This window comes from Bombina bombina, chromosome 4 (genome assembly GCF_027579735.1).
Source record: "Bombina bombina isolate aBomBom1 chromosome 4, aBomBom1.pri, whole genome shotgun sequence".
Taxonomy (NCBI): domain Eukaryota; kingdom Metazoa; phylum Chordata; class Amphibia; order Anura; family Bombinatoridae; genus Bombina; species Bombina bombina.
Window position 1 is genome coordinate 731,486,876 of NC_069502.1, and position 25,627 is coordinate 731,512,502.

The window sequence follows — 25,627 nt, forward strand, 5'->3', positions numbered from 1 at the left end:
GTGACTGGCCGTGCAGAAACAGAAGACACCAGCAAAGCCTAAGCTGGCTATTGGATACACTGCTCTTGTGATTTTGAAGAGGCGGTTATCGGACACAGACCGACTACTGAATAGAGACAGAAAAGATCGATCCACTCTACTACAGACAGCTGCCTTCTCTCTTCTTAACAAAGCTTAAGGTACCACTCTCAAATGTGTGTAAGTTTGATCCAATACTCGATGAGCAAGATCAACTACATTTGAGAGCATAAAGTGAATAGACTAAGCTCCAATAGACATACTGGTGATATACAATACCATCGTTGCTTACTGAGCCTATATATATATTTGCTCTCACGGGACAATTTACTCTGATCATTTTTATTCTGATCATTGTTTATATTTAACCCTTTTAGACTATTTTCTTTTGCACGTTTATCCCTATTATTTTAATACTGGACGTCCAGATTCTATATTTGAATGTTTTACTATTAAGTGTTTTATTATTCAGTGTTTTATTATCGAGTGCTATATTTACATCACTGAGGCCATCTCTTATCCACGTGTGTATTTAGGAATAGGGAATCGTTCTGCTTGACATTGTACCTCTCTATTGTAATCTGCTTGTTTGAGCTAGTCTTTAGAGTTAGGTTTTACTGCCCTGCATACCCCTTCCCTTTAAATTTTATATTGTAATTGTGCTTGATATTTTAGACATTGTTCTTTATCAATTGTATTTATTTATTTACTAATATTAAATTCTTGATATCTTTTCTTGAGTGCTGTATCATTTTAAGCAATCTCTTAGAAGCCCCTTAATATATCTTTATTATCTCTTGCTCATATATATATATATATATATATATATATTTTGTATTATTTATTCGTATTTTCATATAAATATAGATCTATCCTAGCTGTAAGCGCCAATACAAACACCATCTTTGCCACATGGTCTAAGTTGAAACATAACATTTCCATATTCTAGGAGAGCAAGATGCTCCAATGAGTTCACAATGAAGAAACCCAGAATCCCCTGAAACTACCCAAGCCACCTGCTGTGGACAAATGAACAATGTTATAGAAATTATTGCTTAGATCACAAAACAGCAACCAAAATGAAATCTTTAGCTATATACATAGACAAATATAAAACAAATGAATGAAACATGGATGTATTTGTTTGCTTAATAATAATTTGTGTCTTGCTACGTGAATAATTTATGCAGACTTAGCAAACTGTATCTAGATATAGTGTATACTGCCTTTTTCATTCATTAATTATGGTAATGCAACTCTCTTATAGTACAGACCTTTTTGTAGGTCTTTACTGTATCAACTGAAAAAAAGGTCTAAGTTGTTGGAATATGTTTTTCAACTGGCAACTATCAATTGTACAGTTGTAGACACATCTCTATATGTCTAACAATATTCATATTCAAGTTGAAAAAACCTTTAATAAAATCTCAAATCATTGCTGTTTGGTTTAACAAACTGTATTAATGTGTGAGATGAATACTGTGATTAGGTATAATATACACCTTATTGTACTGTTTTAGGTAATTCTGAATAAAGCTTGTTAAAAAAAGAAAAAGAAAAAAAAAAAAGCGTTTTGTGGCTACCACATCAGACCATAATAGCTATGTGGTTAAAGGTAGAAAAGTTGAATTTGGGCTAAATTCTAAAAACATTAATCAAACAAAACGTATTTAGTTAGCTTAAAGGGACGTTCTAAAACAAAATGACATGTTCTAAATCATTACAGCATATCATTTTTGCATAGCGTATCCTTTCTTTCCACAGCCAGTTACAAGTCTAGCAATACTGATAGCATGTGGCGTGTTGCTTTGCACTCTGATGTGGTAATACAAGTAATTACTTAAACTGGTAGATGTCCCAATGCATTAACCCCTTAACCTCCACAACCCAATTGTAAAAAAACCTCCCTGCTATTAATGGGACACTAAACCCAATTTTTTTTTTTCTTTTATGATTCAGATAGAGCATGCATTTGTAAGCAACTTTCTAATTTACTCCTATTATCAATTTTTCTCCATTCTCTTGCTATTTTAATTTGAAAAAGCAGAAATGTAAGGTTAGGAGCCAGCCCATTTTTGATTCAACACCTGGGTAGCGCTTGCTAATAAATGTAGCCAACAATCAGCAAGAACTACCCAGGTGCTGAACCAAAAATGAGTCAGCTCCTAAACTTACATTCCTGCTCTTCAAATAAAGATACCAAGAAAACAAAGAATAATTAATCATCAAAGTAAATTGGAAAGTTGCCTAAAATTGCATGCTTTAGCTGAATCATGAAAGAAAAAAATGTGGGTTTCATATCCGTTTAAAAAGTGAATATATACAACTGCAATAAACATTTTGTTTAAAAATTGTCACTCTATGGCAAATATTTGACAAATAACAAAACCTCTTTGAATAATATTGTTTTCTTTTTCTCTAAAAGTCCGGCTGTGATAACAGATGAGGTGCTGCCAGCTTGTTTACCAGCTCATAATTACATGGTACCAGACAGATCACAATGTTATGTCACTGGCTGGGGAGAAACACAAGGTAATGTCATGTTAAAGTAATTAAATTCAACAAGAAACTAAAATTAATTACACAATTTGTATGAAGTATTGTGTTATATTTTTCCTGGCCTAACATATATGTATAGAATGCCTCCAGTTTATATGAAAAGAAAGTGATTTATATGCTGATTATATTTGCACGCTTTTTTAAATATCTTTTTTCCCTTTCAGAATACTATAAACTACTTAAGCAACTAAGGGCAAGATTGCATGTGTTGTGTTGATTGGTTTATGTCAGCTGCATTGTTTAGAGCTCAACATTTAGGGCTTTATTATGAGTGGCGCACTAACTGTTGTGCACAAGCAATAAGGGGTTTATCGCGGCTCTTTGTGCACATCGGAAGTAGCACCCATATTACAAGTTGAAAGTAAACATGTTTGCTTGAGCGCAATTCATTTTAACACACAGCGGGAAATCGTGAGCTCTGGTTAACAGTTACGCTTGAATAAAATATTGCACAAAATACATTACAAAGTTACACTCATAATAACACTATCTAATAAAAAAGTTATAAGGGCTCAAATATATGAGATCTCAGGTGTTAGAAAAAAAAAAGGAAGGCAAAAGGCTTTAACATAGAAATACTTAAATATACATGTACACACACACACACATATATATATATATTTACAGACATATATACACATATAAACACATAAATACATATGTATACATATATAGAGAATAATGTAAGTGCATTGGAACCGTTTGGAGTCAAGTAGATGAAAACATAATTTTTATGCAATATTCATATTTAAAGAGTTTAAATATATATATACACATATATATTTATTTATATACTGTAACTGTATGTATATATCTAAACCTATATATATATATATATATATTTATATATATATATATATATGTATGTGTGTGCGTATATATAAATATATAATATTACCCTAAACAGCATATATATATATATATATATATATATATATATATATATATATATATATATATACATATCATTCATATATATCATCATTCATATATACATACATATAGGGGACTGCACTCCAAAACCGGGCCAGGTACACATCCCATCACCCAGCAACATGCCAGCCCTGGGTGCTAAATAGCACTCACAAAAAGCTGTGCCATCACCAGAGTCATAGGCAGTTAACCCCAGACAGGAGTGGATGCAAGAACCATGGGGGATTACAAAACAAATACAACACATAAAGGAAACCCAGCACTCACCAGCTAGCTCAGAGCTAAGATTTAAAATGGAAAGGTTAGTCACCGCATCTGGCCAAATGGGACAAGCTAAGACACCACGTCAAGGTCCTTTCCAACACCTGAGTCCCTAACACAGCCACACAGGCTCTCAAAGCCAGACAAACTGGGAACAAGGGAGGGGTGCACAGGTATATGTAATCACCCAGCAACATACAAAACATGGAAAGGGGACTGCACTCCAAAACAGGTGTTGGAGAGGACCTTGACGTGGTGCTTGAGCTTGTCCCATTTGGCCAGATGCGGGTTTCCTTTATGTGTTGTATTTGTTTTGTAATCCCCCATGGTTCTTGCACCCACTCCTGTCTGGGGTTAACTGCCTATGACTCTGGTGACGGCACAGCTTTTTGTGAGTGCTATTTAGCACCCAGGGCTGGCATGTTGCTGGGTCATGGGATGTGTACCTGGTCTGGTTTTGGAGTGCAGTCCCCTTTCCGTGTTTTGTATGTTGCTGGGTGATTACATATACCTGTGCACCCCTCCCTTGTTCCCAGTTTGTCTGGCTTTGAGAGCCTGCATTGTGTGGCTGTGTTAGGGACTCAGGTGTTGGAAAGGACCTTGACGTGGTGCCTGAGCTTGTCCCATTTGGCCAGATGCGGTGACTAACCTTTCCATTTTAAATCTTAGCTGTGAGCTAGCTGGTGAGTGCTGGGTTTCCTTTATGTGTTATATATATATATATATATATATATATATATATATATATATATATATATATATATATATATATATATGTAAATGTGTATTTATGAATAAATAGAACATATTCTTCTTTGTGAAGAGCATTGGAATGTGAAAAATGTATAATTCATGACGGGTTAAGTATTTGACTTTCTACTTGTAATTTGTGCACTACCCAACGTGTGCAAAAAGAATGCAAACTACCGCTCCACTCATTATCTAGCCTTAAAATGGCCATTCATTTAAAAACTGCAACATTTCAGTGAGTTTTTGTTTTGCAAACAACATACAGAGGATCATATTCTGGGTGCACATGCATTAAAGGGACAATCAATACCTTTTAATTACAAGGCATTTCTGTTGTGTTGCTATAGAATAACATATCAGCCAAGTAAAAAAAAAAATTAACATCCTTTTACTACAATTATTTTTTGATAGCCAAACTCCCACCATTTGCCTTATTGTGATGAGCCAATCTGGGCTTTAGTTTGCAGACAACTAGGCTAACCACAGTCATAAAGTTAGTATAACGTGAACTGTGCTCTGCAGGTCCCAAGTGGCACATGGCATAAGAACTAGCGCAGCGAAGGGGGTAAGTCATGCAGCGATGGGCAGAAAATATAAATATATATGTATATGCTTATATACAAATTTATGTGTTAATATGTGTACATACACATAGTAACATAAATATATATGTATTTAAGCATATACATAAATATTTACAGGGAACACACAATTCTCATAGACCACAATGTAAAGGTACTTTTCAGTACCGTTTTTTTTCCTCTAACACCCCACAGCCGCTGACTTTAGCCAACCAAAACTGCTAATTGCTACATAAAAAAAAGAAAAACAGAAAACAACACTTAAATTTGGGGGGGAATTTAGAAAATAAAACTGTTAGCGCTCCACTTGTAATCTAGCTCAATATGGGGAAATTCTGAAAGACAAAAAGTGCTGTAGAATAAAAAAGATTAAGCTGCTGGATCTAGATGAATAAAGAAAGACCACATAGAGAAGCTGTTGTATTCATGTCTGAATGCAGAGGTAACAACAAAGCAACTAGCTAATAGTAAAAATCATCTATGGGACATGAAAATAAGCTGGTCAGGAATAGTTTTAAAAAATTGCAAATTGTAGGTTTCTGGACTCCAAAGGTCTTTCACAGTCCTGACATCATGGAAGCTAACTAGTAAAAAAAGTGTATTTAATGAAGGGTTCTCCCCAGTGTGCATAAGGAAGACAGCATCAAACATGCAAATAAGTAATATTTGATACGAATACTGTAGATATGTCAAGGTGGGAACTAGGATGGTTTAATGTCTGATTGGATTTTGCAGGCAGCAGCTTTTACAAATCAATTTTATATTAATACCAAGGTCTTTTAAGAGTTGCTTGATCTGCTCTTTTTCATAACCCTTAGGTTAATTAAGACCACAGGCACATATATGACCCTTATGCTTGTTTTTCATGGAAGTTGAATTAGGTATTTAAAATGAAATCTAAAAGTCTGGGTGATAAAATACATCAAACTGTTTTATTGTCCTTTGTACCTACTGTTTATGTTCATTTGTAGGCACTGGCAAGGAGGGGGTACTTAAAGAAGCCGGCTTCCCTGTTATAGAGAACAAAATATGTAATGGCCCTGCATATCTCAATGGTAAAGTTTCCAACCGAGAGCTGTGTGCTGGCAATATTCAAGGTGGTGTTGACAGTTGTCAGGTGAGAAAGTCTGAACTTCTTTATAGAGTACACTAATACAAAGGGCTCCATTTGGCTGTTAAATATGTGATTGCAAAAGAAAAGCGTGTGTTTCTCAACTTGATGCTAATAACATCTAGAGCAGAGATTCTTTTTTACTTTGTTCCCCTTTGATGATCTTTTGAAATTCATGACTTCTTTGATTTATTTTTATATAGTTATAATGTTTAAATGTATATAATACCATAATATAAAAAGAAAATATATTGTGAATTAATAAATATATATGGGCAAAATTACAGTATATGTGCAGCAAAAAAGCTTCTAGGTTTAAGAAATAATTCTTAATGATACGGTTACCATGAGAATTATGGGATTTTTTTTTTTTATCCTGAAACCTCAGTTTAGTTTTATCTTGCTACAAAAAAGTACTGTAGTTACTTACCTCTTAGGCATTAAAAAGCAAATTTATAGTAGGTGATAAATAAGGGGCATATTTAACAATGTGCGAGCGGACATGATACAAAGTAGCGTAATCATGTGCGCCACACATCGATAAATGCCGACAGCATACGCTGTCGGCATTTATCATTGCAGAGAAACAAATAAATCTGGCACTGTGAAAGTAATATGATAGGAAAAAGGGATGTGATATTCCCTGGTGCTTACCCTTGTTATAGATACTCGAAGTAGGGATAAGGGGGAGACTGGACAAACAAATTACCAGTGTTGCCAGGCATTTTCTACACTGTCATGGAGGTAAAACAAATAGTTTTAAGTTCTGGGGACTGGAAACATTACGCCCAGGTATACGTGGCAAGGATATGGAACAAGCCCTTTTGAGAAAAGAGGCGAGATGGATTTTTAACTTAAATGCTGTCATGCCTAATGGCATGAATGAGAACAATAATTTTTGGGCATTCCTCTAAAATATATACTGTACATTTCTATTTTTAAATTTGCACTAATACTGACTCTCAATGATAATTCTCAGTACAACCGATTTCTAATGTGCACCCAGAATAATTTCTGTATAGGAAACTGCAGATGCGCAAAAGAGCACTGTATGAAATCTTAAATACAATGATATAATGGCTACTATATTAATCCAAGTGTTCATGCTGCTGCTTTTCTTCCTATGTACCAATAAGCTCTAATTTACTCTTAGGTACCTTCAGGCCTGATTACATATAACATTTGATATATTTCAGATGTTAGGACCTATAGGATACAATTTAAAGGAGCATTGGAAGGAGTTAGCAATGAACGTATACAACAATTTCATTCCAGCCTAATACGTATTTTAAGATAGTTTCTTCACTGACACACCGCAAGTGCCAACCGCATTATTTAAATTCTATAAATGAGCTGTATTTCACAATCGTGACGTTTAGGCATATTTTGGACATGACATTTGGTTATCGCAATAACAATACTCATGTCCGGAATATTATAAGCTCTTTTAATCATTCTGGGTGCACATAGAATCGGAATCTATAGAGTGATCAAACACACAGTACTATTTTTTTGCCATCCCCTAAACGTACGTAGACCACATTAAGCTATTCCTGATTGGGCTTATACACAGTTACCAGTTACCAATCAGCTAACGGATAGCATGTTGCTCTTAAACGCACGTGATTCGTTGAAATATGGGCGTGCATTTAATGCGCGCTATGATTGGACGGATCCAATAGGGGTTTGGTTTATAAGGTGCTGTGAGCGAGTCATTCGTCTTGTCAAAATTCATTTGCACATTGAGAAAGGCCGCTACTCGGCCGAAACGCGTTTGTGCTCTTTCTTTCCACATGCTTATATTAACATAAGTATTTTTAACGCTCACTAGTTTAGTTTACTAATGTAATAGGTAATCCACTGCAAGGGACGGGTATACACAGAGTAGAAGCCATCCCTGTCACCTGAAGCCAGCGTATCCTGTTACTGGCCAGGAATACAGGGGGGTGGTGGAACCTGTGTTTACTGTCTGGGTATATTGCAGTGTGACTTTCATTGGTAATTGTGTGGAGTGGTAGTGTGGGGCAACCTAGTTGTGGTGGAGTGTTATCAACACTCTCCCCCTTTTTTTTTTTTTTTAAATAGTGGTTTAATAAAATATAAGTTTTAACTTAATTATATTCTCTCACAGTAGTTGAATACTTCAACACAGTTATTAACAATCATAGGAATGAGTGCTTATTAACCCCTTCTTGTCCAGTCTCCCCCTTATCCCTACTTCGAGTATCTATAACAAGGGTCAGCACCAGGGAATATCACATCCCTTTTTCCTATCATATTACTTTCACAGTGCCAGATTTATTTGTTTCTCTACAATGTTAGTTAGTGGGTAAACCACATTTTTTCCTAACTTCTTGAGCACGTGATCAAAATTATTACCACTTATAGTCATGGCAGGCTTTGATTTGGGAGCAGAAATGCTCCAATGGTCTGAGGATATTTAAAAGTTAACAATTGAATTACAAAATAAAAACACAATTGATAACACACAAATAGGGGAATGGTTACTATCTCTTAAAAATGTAAAACGTATTCGCAAACGTCAAATAAAGAGGCAATGGAATATAGGAATGTTTAATTTCTATAAAGACAACCAAGTTATACCTAGGGGCCTTAGGTTAAAAATGTTTCCGACATTTCAAGATCTCAAACCCACTCTTAAATCGAAATGGGAAGATGCTCTTTCTGAATGTTCATTCAAACTTATAGGATATTTGGTAGAGCATGAAATGGATAAATTGAGTGAGCTAAATGAGGAAATAAATAAAATAGCCAGTGAACTTAAACAACATGAGTCCAAGGAAGACTTTCAGAAATCCTATGCTAAAACAAAGGAAGAAGTAGAGAGGTTTGCCAAATACATTGCAAATAAAAAAGAAAAAAAGATTGACAGAGACTTAACAGATTATGCAAACAAATCCGTCTATTCGTGGAATATTAAACCTAACAGTATAGACTCAGATTTTTCTGACAAAGACTGTGAAACCACAGATGGAGATAATTCAGAAGATGAATTAAGACCCAAATCTATTCTACGCAGGAGAATTACCCCACATAATAACATTGGGGATATCCCTTTAGGCGTAGAATTAGGAGAGGTAGAGGTAGACAAACCCAAGACCAGGAAACAAGTCAAATTCAATCAGAAATCATTCCCCAAGAAAAAACAAGTGAAAAAGAACTAAACATAATTAATTTATCAGACAAAATTTTAACTGAGACTCAGATCACAGTTCTAAAAAAAGGCCTGTCATTTGTCCCCACAGCTCAACTTGACAAGTTTGAGACTATCAAAGATGTACATTTATTTGCAAGAAAAATACTACTTAAGAAATATTTTTCCTCCAGTACAGACAAAGAGGGTTTAAACAGTAATGACGAGGCAGCAATAAAGGACCTCATCTCCCTTCTAGAAGAGTCTGAAAGGGACCCAAAAGAGACTTTATATAGTGATACAAAGTGGCGAGATGTATTAAAAACCAAATCCAAAATTCATACCCCCACCCAGTACCTCACACAACACGGCCACATTTCTAGATTTAGTGTGCAAAGACATATTAGCTATTCCACCTGAAATGGATACATTGGCTGATAACCTTTCTGAAGAAGAAAAACTAGCACTAAGATCTATGAAACAATGGACAGATGTTCAAATCAAACAGAGTGACAAGGGTGGGAATATTGTATATGGCCCACTCATATGTATATCACTGAGGTTAAGAAACAATTAAATAACCCTAAAAATTATAAAAGTCTCTTTGGGAACCCAACGGAGGATTTTCTGAAAAAGTATAAAAAATTGATCTGTACAGCTGCTACTGAAGGCATTATTGATAAAAAAGAGCAACAATTTCTAGATGTTAAACACCCTACCATAGCAACACTATATTTATTACCTAAGATCCACAAAAATCTAGAATGCCCACCAGGAAGACCCATTGTCTCTGGCATTGGATCAATGACTGAAAAGGCCAGTAGATATGTGGATGCCAGACTTAGGTATATAGTGGATGCTTTGCCCTCCCACACCAGAGACACTATGCACGTATTGAATAAAATAAACACACTAACTGTAAGACCAGAATCTTTATTAGTAACGTGCGACGTAGAGTCTCTGTATACTAGCATAGATAAAAAGTGGGGCTGTCAAGCAGTGTCCTATTTCCTTTCAAAAAACCAAGATCTAACAGATGAAACCAAACAATTCATCATTGACCTGTTAGAATTTGTATTAGAACATAATTACTTTGTTTTTGATGGAAAGTTTTACCTTCAAATATGTGGCACTGCCATGGGGACATCCTGCGCCCCTACTTACGCCAATATATACCTGGGCTGGTGGGAGGAAACTGTGGTCTTTCATCAGAACCTTTCTCAGTTTACCAAATACATCACCCACTGGTCCAGGTATATAGACGATATCTTGTTTATATGGGAGGGCACTAGAGAACTACTCCATGAATTCATTGCTATCCTCAATGATAATCCTTTTGGATTATATCTAACTATGACTTGTGATGAAGGAAAGGTGGAATTTCTAGATTTAACCATTCGCAAGAATAATAAGATTCTAGAGACAGAAACCTTTAGAAAGCCCACAGCTACGAATAATATCCTTTATGCCAACATGAATGAGAACAATAATTTTTGGGCATTCCTCTAAAATATATACTGTACATTTCTATTTTTAAATTTGCACTAATACTGACTCTCAATGATAATTCTCAGTACAACCGATTTCTAATGTGCACCCAGAATAATTTCTGTATAGGAAACTGCAGATGCGCAAAAGAGCACTGTATGAAATCTTAAATACAATGATATAATGGCTACTATATTAATCCAAGTGTTCATGCTGCTGCTTTTCTTCCTATGTACCAATAAGCTCTAATTTACTCTTAGATACCTTCAGGCCTGATTTCATATAACATTTGATATATTTCAGATGTTAGGACCTATAGGATACAATTTAAAGGAGCATTGGAAGGAGTTAGCAATGAACGTATACAACAATTTCATTCCAGCCTAATAAGTATTTTAAGATAGTTTCTTCACTGACACACCGCAAGTGCCAACCGCATTATTTAAATTCTATAAATGAGCTGTATTTCACAATCATGACGTTTAGGCATATTTTGGACATGACATTTGGTTATCGCAATAACAATACTCATGTCCGGAATATTATAAGCTCTTTTAATCATTCTGGGTGCACATAGAATCGGAATCTATAGAGTGATCAAACACACAGTACTATTTTTTTGCCATCCCCTAAACGTACGTAGACCACATTAAGCTATTCCTGATTGGGCTTATACACAGTTACCAGTTACCAATCAGCTAACGGATAGCATGTTGCTCTTAAACGCACGTGATTCGTTGAAATATGGGCGTGCATTTAATGCGCGCTATGATTGGACGGATCCAATAGGGGTTTGGTTTATAAGGTGCTGTGAGCGAGTCATTCGTCTTGTCAAAATTCATTTGCACATTGAGAAAGGCCGCTACTCGGCCGAAACGCGTTTGTGCTCTTTCTTTCCACATGCTTATATTAACATAAGTATTTTTAACGCTCACTAGTTTAGTTTACTAATGTAATAGGTAATCCACTGCAAGGGATTACCTATTACATTAGTATATACATCTCCCTTCTAGAAGAGTCTGAAAGGGACCCAAAAGAGACTTTATATAGTGATACAAAGTGGCGAGATGTATTAAAAACCAAATCCAAATTCATACCCCCACCCAGTACCTCACACAACACGGCCACATTTCTAGATTTAGTGTGTAAAGACATATTAGCTATTCCACCTGAAATGGATACATTGGCTGATAACCTTTCTGAAGAAGAAAAACTAGCACTAAGATCTATGAAACAATGGACAGATGTTCAAATCAAACAGAGTGACAAGGGTGGGAATATTGTTATATGGCCCACTCATATGTATATCACTGAGGTTAAGAAACAATTAAATAACCCTAAAAATTATAAAAGTCTCTTTGGGAACCCAACGGAGGATTTTCTGAAAAAGTATAAAAAATTGATCTGTACAGCTGCTACTGAAGGCATTATTGATAAAAAAAGAGCAACAATTTCTAGATGTTAAACACCCTACCATAGCAACACTATATTTATTACCTAAGATCCACAAAAATCTAGAATGCCCACCAGGAAGACCCATTGTCTCTGGCATTGGATCAATGACTGAAAAGGCCAGTAGATATGTGGATGCCAGACTTAGGTATATAGTGGATGCTTTGCCCTCCCACACCAGAGACACTATGCACATATTGAATAAAATAAACACACTAACTGTAAGACCAGAATCTTTATTAGTAACGTGCGACGTAGAGTCTCTGTATACAAGCATAGATAAAAAGTGGGGCTGTCAAGCAGTGTCCTATTTCCTTTCAAAAAACCAAGATCTAACAGATGAAACCAAACAATTCATCATTGACCTGTTAGAATTTGTATTAGAACATAATTACTTTGTTTTTGATGGAAAGTTTTACCTTCAAATATGTGGCACTGCCATGGGGACATCCTGCGCCCCTACTTACGCCAATATATACCTGGGCTGGTGGGAGGAAACTGTGGTCTTTCATCAGAACCTTTCTCAGTTTACCAAATACATCACCCACTGGTCCAGGTATATAGACGATATCTTGTTTATATGGGAGGGCACTAGAGAACTACTCCATGAATTCATTGCTATCCTCAATGATAATCCTTTTGGATTATATCTAACTATGACTTGTGATGAAGGAAAGGTGGAATTTCTAGATTTAACCATTCGCAAGAATAATAAGATTCTAGAGACAGAAACCTTTAGAAAGCCCACAGCTACGAATAATATCCTTTATGCCAACATGAATGAGAACAATAATTTTTGGGCATTCCTCTAAAATATATACTGTACATTTCTATTTTTAAATTTGCACTAATACTGACTCTCAATGATAATTCTCAGTACAACCGATTTCTAATGTGCACCCAGAATAATTTCTGTATAGGAAACTGCAGATGCGCAAAAGAGCACTGTATGAAATCTTAAATACAATGATATAATGGCTACTATATTAATCCAAGTGTTCATGCTGCTGCTTTTCTTCCTATGTACCAATAAGCTCTAATTTACTCTTAGGTACCTTCAGGCCTGATTTCATATAACATTTGATATATTTCAGATGTTAGGACCTATAGGATACAATTTAAAGGAGCATTGGAAGGAGTTAGCAATGAACGTATACAACAATTTCATTCCAGCCTAATAAGTATTTTAAGATAGTTTCTTCACTGACACACCGCAAGTGCCAACCGCATTATTTAAATTCTATAAATGAGCTGTATTTCACAATCATGACGTTTAGGCATATTTTGGACATGACATTTGGTTATCGCAATAACAATACTCATGTCCGGAATATTATAAGCTCTTTTAATCATTCTGGGTGCACATAGAATCGGAATCTATAGAGTGATCAAACACACAGTACTATTTTTTTGCCATCCCCTAAACGTACGTAGACCACATTAAGCTATTCCTGATTGGGCTTATACACAGTTACCAGTTACCAATCAGCTAACGGATAGCATGTTGCTCTTAAACGCACGTGATTCGTTGAAATATGGGCGTGCATTTAATGCGCGCTATGATTGGACGGATCCAATAGGGGTTTGGTTTATAAGGTGCTGTGAGCGAGTCATTCGTCTTGTCAAAATTCATTTGCACATTGAGAAAGGCCGCTACTCGGCCGAAACGCGTTTGTGCTCTTTCTTTCCACATGCTTATATTAACATAAGTATTTTTAACGCTCACTAGTTTAGTTTACTAATGTAATAGGTAATCCACTGCAGTGGATTACCTATTACATTAGTATATACATCTCCCTTCTAGAAGAGTCTGAAAGGGACCCAAAAGAGACTTTATATAGTGATACAAAGTGGCGAGATGTATTAAAAACCAAATCCAAATTCATACCCCCACCCAGTACCTCACACAACACGGCCACATTTCTAGATTTAGTGTGTAAAGACATATTAGCTATTCCACCTGAAATGGATACATTGGCTGATAACCTTTCTGAAGAAGAAAAACTAGCACTAAGATCTATGAAACAATGGACAGATGTTCAAATCAAACAGAGTGACAAGGGTGGGAATATTGTTATATGGCCCACTCATATGTATATCACTGAGGTTAAGAAACAATTAAATAACCCTAAAAATTATAAAAGTCTCTTTGGGAACCCAACGGAGGATTTTCTGAAAAAGTATAAAAAATTGATCTGTACAGCTGCTACTGAAGGCATTATTGATAAAAAAGAGCAACACTTTCTAGATGTTAAACACCCTACCATAGCAACACTATATTTATTACCTAAGATCCACAAAAATCTAGAATGCCCACCAGGAAGACCCATTGTCTCTGGCATTGGATCAATGACTGAAAAGGCCAGTAGATATGTGGATGCCAGACTTAGGTATATAGTGGATGCTTTGCCCTCCCACACCAGAGACACTATGCACATATTGAATAAAATAAACACACTAACTGTAAGACCAGAATCTTTATTAGTAACGTGCGACGTAGAGTCTCTGTATACAAGCATAGATAAAAAGTGGGGCTGTCAAGCAGTGTCCTATTTCCTTTCAAAAAACCAAGATCTAACAGATGAAACCAAACAATTCATCATTGACCTGTTAGAATTTGTATTAGAACATAATTACTTTGTTTTTGATGGAAAGTTTTACCTTCAAATATGTGGCACTGCCATGGGGACATCCTGCGCCCCTACTTACCCCAATATATACCTGGGCTGGTGGGAGGAAACTGTGGTCTTTCATCAGAACCTTTCTCAGTTTACCAAATACATCACCCACTGGTCCAGGTATATAGACGATATCTTGTTTATATGGGAGGGCACTAGAGAACTACTCCATGAATTCATTGCTATCCTCAATGATAATCCTTTTGGATTATATCTAACTATGACTTGTGATGAAGGAAAGGTGGAATTTCTAGATTTAACCATTCGCAAGAATAATAAGATTCTAGAGACAGAAACCTTTAGAAAGCCCACAGCTACGAATAATATCCTTTATGCCAACAGTTTCCATCACCCTAACACTATTAGGAGTTTACCAACTGGGGAGTATTTAAGGATTCGTAGAAATTCCTCATCACTAGAATCCTTCCAAAAGGCTGCTAATGAACTAAGGAATAGATTACTTCTAAGGGGTTACTCTAGAAAGTCTCTTAAGAGAGCCTATCAGAAAGCACTACACACAAATAGGGAGGAACTTTTAAGACCCAAAAAGTTACAATCCAATTCCAATCCATTAAGATTCATATCTACATATTGCAACCAAAGCCAACAGGTATCTAATATACTGTCCACACATTGGCATATCTTACAACTAGATGAACAGCTTAACTCCATCATCCCACAGAATCCTTTATGCACCTACAGACGTGCAAACAACCTCAGTGATCAGTTAACATCTAGTCATTTTGACAGAAATGCCAAAAAAGCCCCAATCTATAAGGGATCGATAGCATGTGGCAATTGCAAAAACTGTACATATATGGTAAAAAAGAAATATATGCTGGATAGATTTAACAAGAAATGGATGATTCAAAATCACATTACTTGTAAGACATCTAATGTGATCTATTGTCTATCATGCAGCTGCAATTGTTTTTATGTAGGTATGACCACTAGACAAGTAGGGGTCAGAATCACTGAGCACCTAAGCAACATTAGGAACGCAGCAAAGGATGTAGAAAAGGGCAAACAAATTACCAGTGTTGCCAGGCATTTTCTACACTGTCATGGAGGTAAAACAAATAGTTTTAAGTTCTGGGGACTGGAAACATTACGCCCAGGTATACGTGGCAAGGATATGGCACAAGCCCTTTTGAGAAAAGAGGCGAGATGGATTTTTAACTTAAATGCTGTCATGCCTAATGGCATGAATGAGAACAATAATTTTTGGGCATTCCTCTAAAATATATACTGTACATTTCTATTTTTAAATTTGCACTAATACTGACTCTCAATGATAATTCTCAGTACAACCAATTTCTAATGTGCACCCAGAATAATTTCTGTATAGGAAACTGCAGATGCGCAAAAGAGCACTGTATGAAATCTTAAATACAATGATATAATGGCTACTATATTAATCCAAGTGTTCATGCTGCTGCTTTTCTTCCTATGTACCAATAAGCTCTAATTTACTCTTAGGTACCTTCAGGCCTGATTTCATATAACATTTGATATATTTCAGATGTTAGGACCTATAGGATACAATTTAAAGGAGCATTGGAAGGAGTTAGCAATGAACGTATACAACAATTTCATTCCAGCCTAATACGTATTTTTTTTTTTTTTTTTTTTTTTTTTTTTTTTTTATTGAGGGTAATAAAGTATACAGCATACAGGTTACTCAATGAAACATATGCATATAAAACATTTAACATGAGTATCACACAATATAATAGGCAAACTGGGGAGCAACCTCACCACCACCCTCTATTTTTGCCCCTCCATAAATGCTCAGGCCACTTTTGGACCCTCGACTTTACTGTACACTAACTGAGGGGATTAGTGAGATACAGACCACTTTTGGGCCTGCAGATGGAAAATGATGCGGAGGATAAGCCATTTATCCCTTGCCGCATAAAAGAGATGGGGGGGCGGAGGGGACAACCAGAGCAAATGGCCCTCTACTCTATCAACATGCCAAACCCTATCATTGAATATGTAAGTCTGGAGGGGAAGCAGGGATGGGAAGGGGCACTATGATACTATGGAATAAGTTTTTGTCATAAAAAAATATGGAAAATTTTGAATTTGAAAGTTGGACTGATTACATTCACACGTACAACCAAATAAGCTTGTATACAGTATATAAACCTTATACTTTAACCTGAAAGAATTCACATGGGGGGAAGGGACTCAAATACACTAATAAGTATGCTCCTGGGGTGCTACATATAGATTTGCATAGTAAACATGAGATCAAAAACTAATGTATACGGCCAGATGGTGGTTTATAACAAGGTTACAAAGTCAACACTCGGAAGCATTCCAGATATAATACTCTTCAATAAACTGTGCCCACTCCCCTCTCTGTTGCACATTATATCTTGGAGGACCTGAAACTATCATTGAGGGAATGGGTAACCAGGAGTATTTAACTGAATTTGGTAAAGAATATCCCTATAAACCACCTGAATCTCAGGAGCTTCACACTGGATCACACCCAACATAACCATCCAACTTAAGAGCTTAATGACAATATAGAGGTATACGAACATTTCTAGCACAATCTCAAAGCTAGTCATATTTGGAGATATATTCGTCCATTCCCGATTGCATAGGATATTAATTGAGGGAAGGGACTTGAGAGTCTGAAAAATGACAAGTAGGAGGGGACCAGGAGAGAGGGAAGCCAGCAGAGGGCTGGGTCTGGGAAGTAGGTAGGAAAGTAAAAGGAAGGGAGGGAGGGAGGAGGGTTGGGAGGGATGGAAAAAGAGACGGAGGAGAAGGCAATGGGAAGAGGAGGGTGGGGGGAATAGTGGGAAGAGAGGATATGGGGAGGGAAGGGCAGGGGGAAAGGGAAAGGGAAAGGAGGGGAGGTGTCACATAGAGTGTCACAAACTCAAGGATTAAATACAGTCAAAAATACAGTTTTCGATACCTTGAAGGTCACATATGGGAATAAGGCATTGAATAATCATGTAATCACATTGATTTCACCTCCACCCTTCTCCCCCCGACGACCAATATTAGAATGACAACCAACAGTTCTTAAACGTTCAGTAGCCCATAAATGTGGGAATATAAGCATCCTTTTTATTCCCTCCACGCCCAGTAGTTGATAATAGAGGTAAGATGCATAAGAATATGGAAATTGGCGAACAGGGGGGCCCAAGATACCGGGAAGCCAACAGGGGGAGTCGGGACAGTGATGTAATTAGGGTAGTAAAGGGGAGGGGGGAGCTAAGGAAGGGAGTAAAGGAAGTGGGAGGGAAGGAAGGGGGGGAAGGGTTATAGGGGAATGGGAAAAAGGAGGCGGGAAAGGGAGAGTGAAGGATAGGGATAGGGGAAAGAAGGGAGAAAGGGAAAAGGAAGAGAGGGGGGAGAGAAGGGAAGAAAGATGGGGAGGGGGGAAGAAGGAGGGGGAGGGGGAAAGGAAGGGGGAAGGGAGGAGGGTAGGGGGGAGGTGGAGGGGAGGGCAAGGGAGGGGAGGGGGAAGGGGGAAAGGAAGGGAAGGGGGAAGGGGAAAAGGGAGGGGATGGGAGGAGGGAAGGGGGCAGGGAAGATCCAAAGGGACAAGCGGAGTTGGGTGAAAAACAAAAGGAAGAGAGAATAAACCAGGACTCAAAGGCAATTTTGATAACTTAGAAATGACTAACAATCACGGGTGTAGATAACTGGCAGTCCTCAGAATTATTAATTAGCACTTGTAACATGAAACAGTAATCAAAGAACAAAGTAGCTGTCCATTAGTACGTTACCACTCCTCGAGCGGCAACAAGGTGCTTCCAACAGTCTTAGTCCGAATAAGGACCTGGTCGTTAAACAGATGGACCAGATCTCAAGAACCTTGGTTTGTTGCAAGAAAGAAGGGGCAATCCCCTCCAGCCACGAAAGGGGGGGATCATCTGACTGGATCTTGTCTGCCCGGGTCCCAGGCCTGAGCCGCCGCCCTCAACGGAGGGCCCACCCTCCGCGACTGGGACGGCTCAGCATTTGCATTCTCAGCGGGTAGGTTCCAGAGCCTCAGCAGGTCGTGAGCCTGCCTTGGAGTGAGGGCTGTGTGTTGGGTACCATCTTTAGTAATGATCAATTTGGTGGGGAACCCCCATCTGTAGCGGATTTGGTTCACTCGGAGGGCTCTTGTGACTTCATTGAAAGTTCTCCTTTGCTGGAGTGTAAAGGATGATAGATCTGGGAATAAGGCAACATCCTTAAATTGCTCTGGTAGCTGGGGTTGCCACAAGGTAGCTCTTAGTAGCTTGTCTTTATATGTAAAGTAGTGTAATCTAGCTATGGTGTCTCTTGGTTTGTCCATAGGAAGATTCTGCGGCCTGGCTGCTCTATGAATCCTATCAATCTTCATATCGGTTTCCTCTGAGGGACCCAAGATAGCTCTGAATAATGCTTGGGCATATCTCTCCAGCTCCTGGGGGGCAACCGATTCAGGGATACCCCTAATTCTGACGTTATTCCGTCGGGAACGGTCCTCAAGATCAGCCAATTTCACTTCGAGCGAGGATACCTGGTCAGCAAGGTTCTGGGTATAGCTGACCCAATTTGTATGGTCAACTAGCAGGTCCTCCTGTTTACGTTCAATGATGTCAGTGCGCTCATTAACTGAGACAATGTCTTTCCTCAAGTCGTCAAAAGACCTTTCTAGTTTGTCGAATCGCTTTGCGAAGGATTGACTCTGTTGATCCAGGAGCTGCTTCATAGAGTCTATAGTGATCAGCTTATCTTGGGACCGCGAGGGCGGTGAACATCTAACTCTGGCCCTTCCTTCCGAGAGAGGGGGGGATATTGATCTTTCATCATCAGAGACTTCCAGGTTTGGGTCTCTTATGGGGTGAAAATGGTCCCGAACTGTATGTTTTGAGGATTGAGATCCCTTCTGCTTTTTCCTAGCTTGTTGCGACATGTTAGAGTTAGCAATATGGTTGTGAGTAAGAAAATCTCCAGGGAGAGGACAGGTCTGGAGTGACACTCGAGTATATTTGGCAACCGCAGCGGTGGTATATCTTTAGTCTTGCGTTATGTTGGTCTTGGTTCAACCAGAGTGTTGGATCAAACACCGGAGACTCAAGGCCTATGTGTGACCCCCTCCCAGGGGAGTGCCCCCTATTGGGCGAAGTGGGGAAAGGGAGTTGGGTATGACCCGCTGTCACTTAGGGCAGCGGGAAAGGGGGGGAGGGTGTCTGGGCCTGATGCTAGTGCCTCCCTTGTTCCTTAATAGGAGTGTAGAGTTGTCAATGCAGGGGCATCAAGTGATATGTCCTATATGCAGGTTGAGTGTTGCTGCACTGAAGATACAGCGACACAGTTAGAGCATAGGTGATAGTGAAGCACAGTTAGTCTAGATGTACGGTGCACAACTGGAACAGAATTAGGGCTGTTATAAAAATAAAGTGCCATATACAGGTGAATTTGGTGGTAAATTGAGCATTTATTGATTCAATATTGACATCCAGGTAATTCAGCTTAAGCCTAGGACAGCAAGGGCTGATGAATAAGATGTCTATTTAGCAAGAAACTAAGCTGTAAATTGTAGATCACCATGTATAGCAAATTAGGTATCTTGTGATACATACATGGGCAAAATTTCACATGCACAGTAAGAAGTCATGGGAGAAGCTTGCCCTTATATTATGACAATGTCCAGGCAGTACACTTTGAGCCCAGAGCACTAAAAGTTAGTGATTGTAATGGAGATTGAGAAATGATCCCAATTATTAAGGCTGTTGAATCTCTTCGGGCTGTAAGGGTTAGGCAGGTTTGAATTATAGACTATCTAACAGCCCCTTTATTGTCCCGCTAAGTTGGTGTGTCTTTTGGCATTAAGCCAGTCCCATGATCAGCTGTATCGTGTATGTGCTGTTCCGGAGAGGAGCCCCGACCCTCCGGAACAGAGTGTGCTGTGGGTTACCTAAGCAATTATAACCAGCCAGATCTCTTCTTGATCAGAGCTGGATTGACTGACCTGGCGAGGTGCCTGCGTGCTGAGAGTCCTTTCGTCTGTCACTCTCTGTGTCGGATCGCAGATCTCCCTGTCGCTTTTCTCTTCAGGGTTAAGAGGCGCCTTCTTCACTGCTGCCTCCCGATGACGTCACCCTGTAATGGCGTTTTTCGCGCCTTTTCGTCTCCAGATTAACCGCTGGGATATAGCGTGCAGATATTTGTGGTGCCGCTCCAGCTCCTAGTGCCTCTCCACACTTCCTCAGACAGCCAATATTCCCGTTGTCACCAGGGGTAATTAGGTCTGTGGGATCTTTGAGACCGGTTCGGTGTGTCACTTAGTCCCAGCTCCGCTTACATTGAGACCTCCAGCAGGGAATATGAAGAGTGAGCCTCCGATTTAGTGTTAGGATAGGTCCTCACACACCCTCATAATTCAGGTGTCTTAATAAATTGCAGGAAAGTGAAGAAAAAAAAAAAAAACGTCTTTTAAATCCTGAATAAAGTAAAAATATGCAGGAGCTCTGTCAAGTTACGTCTGTTCATTTCTCAGGCTAGCTCCGCCCCCCCTAATACGTATTTTAAGATAGTTTCTTCACTGACACACCGCAAGTGCCAAACGCATTATTTAAATTCTATAAATGAGCTGTATTTCACAATCGTGACGTTTAGGCATATTTTGGACATGACATTTGGTTATCGCAATAACAATACTCATGTCCGGAATATTATAAGCTCTTTTAATCATTCTGGGTGCACATAGAATCGGAATCTATAGAGTGATCAAACACACAGTACTATTTTTTGCCATCCCCTAAACGTACGTAGACCACATTAAGCTATTCCTGATTGGGCTTATACACAGTTACCAGTTACCAATCAGCTAACGGATAGCATGTTGCTCTTAAACGCACGTGATTCGTTGAAATATGGGCGTGCATTTAATGCGCGCTATGATTGGACGGATCCAATAGGGGTTTGGTTTATAAGGTGCTGTGAGCGAGTCATTCGTCTTGTCAAAATTCATTTGCACATTGAGAAAGGCCGCTACTCGGCCGAAACGCGTTTGTGCTCTTTCTTTCCACATGCTTATATTAACATAAGTATTTTTAACGCTCACTAGTTTAGTTTACTAATGTAATAGGTAATCCACTGCAAGGGACGGGTATACACAGAGTAGAAGCCATCCCTGTCACCTGAAGCCAGCATATCCTGTTACTGGCCAGGAATACAGGGGGGTGGTGGAACCTGTGTTTACTGTCTGGGTATATTGCAGTGTGACTTTCATTGGTAATTGTGTGGAGTGGTAGTGTGGGGCAACCTAGTTGTGGTGGAGTGTTATCAACACTCTCCCCCTTTTTTTTTTTTTTTAAATAGTGGTTTAATAAAATATAAGTTTTAACTTAATTATATTCTCTCACAGTAGTTGAATACTTCAACACAGTTATTAACAATCATAGGAATGAGTGCTTATTAACCCCTTCTTGTCCAGTCTCCCCCTTATCCCTACTTTGGGCATTTATCATTGCACCAGCAGTTCTTGTGAACTTCTGGTGCAATGCCGCCCCCTGCAGATTCGCAGCCAATCAGCCGCTAGCAGGGGGTGTCAATCAACCCAATCGTATTCGATCGGGTTGAGTTCTGTCTGCCGCCTCAGATCAGGCGGACAAGTTATGGAGCAGCAGTCTCGCCAGAAACAAGGGGTATCAAGTTCCATACGGAGTTTGATAAATATGCCCCTAAGTCTTAGTCACACAATTAGATACAAAATCCACTAATAAGTATTATTAATTAATACATAATGAGATTAGAATGAGTCCTATTTTGACACTTTAAATTACAAGATAAACACATTTTAATAATATAGGTGGCCCTCGGTTTACAACGGTTCAATTTACACCGTTTCAGAATAACAACCTTTTTTTCCAGTCATGTAACTGCTATTGAGAAGCAGTGCATTTATTAAAATAGCCACTAGGTGGAGCTGTCCGCTTGTGTTGCAGCAAAGCCAAGCAAGCTGAAATTAATCAGTTTAACCAGACCTGAGCTATCGAGCAGATTTCAAAGGAACAAGATCTTCCTGTCTATAAATCAGTCCAGATTGGAATGCATAGAAAGAACTGTTTGCGGAAAAATGCAAGTGAAGTCTGTGTTGTGTGATTATTTTATTTGGTTTATAATGCTGTTTAGCAAATAATTTTGTTCATTTAACTTAGTTTAATTATATATTCTGTGTTGTGTGATTATTTTATTAGGTTTATAATGCTGTTTAGCTTTTAAAGTCTTCATTTCAAAGCTTTAAAAATAATGTATTCAGTGTTACTTATGCCAATTTTGAGAGGGACCTGGAACCTAACTCCCTCACTTCCCATTGACTTACATTATAAACTGGGTTTCAATTTACAACGGTTTCGATTTACAACCATTCCTTCTGGGACCTAACCCCGGCGTAAACTGAGGGCTACCTGTATTAGTGTTCAGAAGGAGGCTGCTTCCTTTAGTTTACGACAGAAACATATTTGTATACTGATTAAGTTAGAAGCAAACATCAGGACATGTCAAGGTTTCCATACAAATTTTAGCAATCTCCCAATAGTAACTAATAGAAAGCAACTGCTTCTTTGGGGTAATATAAAAATATATTAAATACATTAAAAACATTCTGAAATAAAAAAAATGCCATCATTTCAGTGAACATTACTATTGGAATATTATTCATGTTTTCCTCACTTTTTTCTCCTAGGGCCCAATGATTTAAAGTTCTCCATTAATGCAAGAGAATCTAAGAAGTCTTGTCAGTACAATGTTGTCCCTTAAAAAATCACAAATTTTATTTTAAGGGTTGTTTATCTCACAATAATGTAGGGTTCTGTATTTGAGGGAGAGACTCCTATATTACTATAAAAAATATATAAAAAATTCCAAAGATATTGGGGTAGATTTATCAAATATCAGGCGGGTCATGTCTGCCCGACATCAATAAATGCCGACAGCACACGCTGTCGACATTTATCATTGCACAAACATTTCTAGTGAAATGCTTGTGCAATGCCGCCCCCTGCACATTTGTAGCCAATCAGCCGCTAGCAGGGGGTGTCAATCATCCCGATTGTATCCTATTGGGATGATTGCTGTCCTCCACCTCAGAGGTTGCGGTTGAGTTAAGGAACAGTGGTCTTATGACCGCTGCTTCCTAACTCCTGATTCCGGCGAGCCTGAAGGCTTGTGCGGAAACAGCAGCATACGCTGCTTCATAAATCTACCCCATTGTGTGATTTCTTTCCATGGTGGCAAGTTTTTCATCATCAAGCCCTTAGTGACTAAGGGGTTCTACCCATATATTTGATATGGTATTGTTTATAAGTACTCTCCAACCTAAAGCACAAGGGCTAAAATGCAAAAATCTACTGTTTTCATCTGGCTCTCAAGATTCCCAGACTGCATAATGCTTGGAGATGCATGTTGTAAAATAATGTTCTGTGGTAGAATTGTCTGTGAAAATACACTACTACATTTAACCATTTGCAAAATTTAAAGTGCTCATTCTTATGACTCACATGTAGCAATCTTGCCAATGGATAACATTATTGCAAAACTGCTGCCATATTGTGCTCCAGAAATGGGTCGACTCCTAAGCATACGTCCCCCCAAGAGAATGAAAATAATAATAATAATAATAATAATAATAATAACTAGTATTTATATAGCGCCTTTCTCCCAGTGGGACTCAAAGCGCTTTTTCAGCGCTCGCTCTCGGAATTCACCAAATCGGCAGCTGAATAGTAATAGTTGTTATTATATAAATTTATAGTAGAAGTAAATTAGAAAGTTATTTAAAATCGCATTCTCTATCTGAGTCATGAAAGAAAAATGATGGGTTTCACATCCCTTGACCTGTTTTTGGTGTGACTTCTAAATATGAAAAAGGCTTCCTAATTAGTTTGGTATTATGGGTTTATTATTGGCATAACAGCTATGTACATACTCAGCTAAAATCAATTTTTGTTTTTTTCCTATAGGGCGACAGTGGAGGACCTCTCTCTTGTTTTGATGGAGAAAAATATGTTATACAAGGAGTTACTTCGTGGGGTCTTGGCTGTGCTCAGCCTATGAAGCCTGGTGTTTATGTTCGAGTGTCTATGTTTATCCCATGGATTGAAAAAATTATAAGTGAAAATTAAGAGGTTGACAGTTTATTTTTTATTTTTCTGACTGTACAATTCACTGATAATAGATATGCAATTATAGTATGCTGATCATTTTGTTTCACATATACATTTCAAGACCAACAAAATTCTTTATACCAACTGGTGCGATAGCTTTTTGACTTGTATTCAATAATTATTTGTTTCAACAAGGTTTTTTTTTAGGTTTTTACCAATGTGACAGTAACAAAAAACAAAAAAACTATTCAACAGTAAAAAGCTTACATAACAATACAATTTGTTTTTGGCTAACATACAAATAAACCTTGTGGTAGAAAGCAATGTTTTGTTATGTGTTTGTGGGTGTCAACCCTTACACAATTGCTTTAAAAGACTGCATGCTTCAATTTGTCTGTTTGAATGTCTGAAAGTTAGTAGGGCAATGGTTTTCTGTGCACCTATACTTAACCATTAGTGGGCAGCCATGAATATTTTGTAGCAGACCAATCAAGTAAGCAGGATATGGGAGAATTGACCACGCCTAG

At 38.1% G+C, this 25,627-nt stretch overlaps 1 protein-coding gene across 1 annotated transcript in view; it reads left to right on the forward strand.

Moving 5' to 3' along the window:
- PLG (plasminogen) overlaps positions 1-25,424 on the forward strand; it is a 136,667-nt gene extending 111,243 nt beyond the window's left edge. Inside the window, exons 17-19 of the mRNA XM_053710940.1 lie at positions 2,444-2,550; positions 6,074-6,219; positions 24,957-25,424. Of these exons, the coding sequence (XP_053566915.1) occupies positions 2,444-2,550; positions 6,074-6,219; positions 24,957-25,118 (415 nt within the window). The 3' untranslated portion in view covers positions 25,119-25,424. The remainder of the gene's footprint in view (positions 1-2,443; positions 2,551-6,073; positions 6,220-24,956) is intronic.
- Positions 25,425-25,627: the final 203 nt, after the last annotated feature.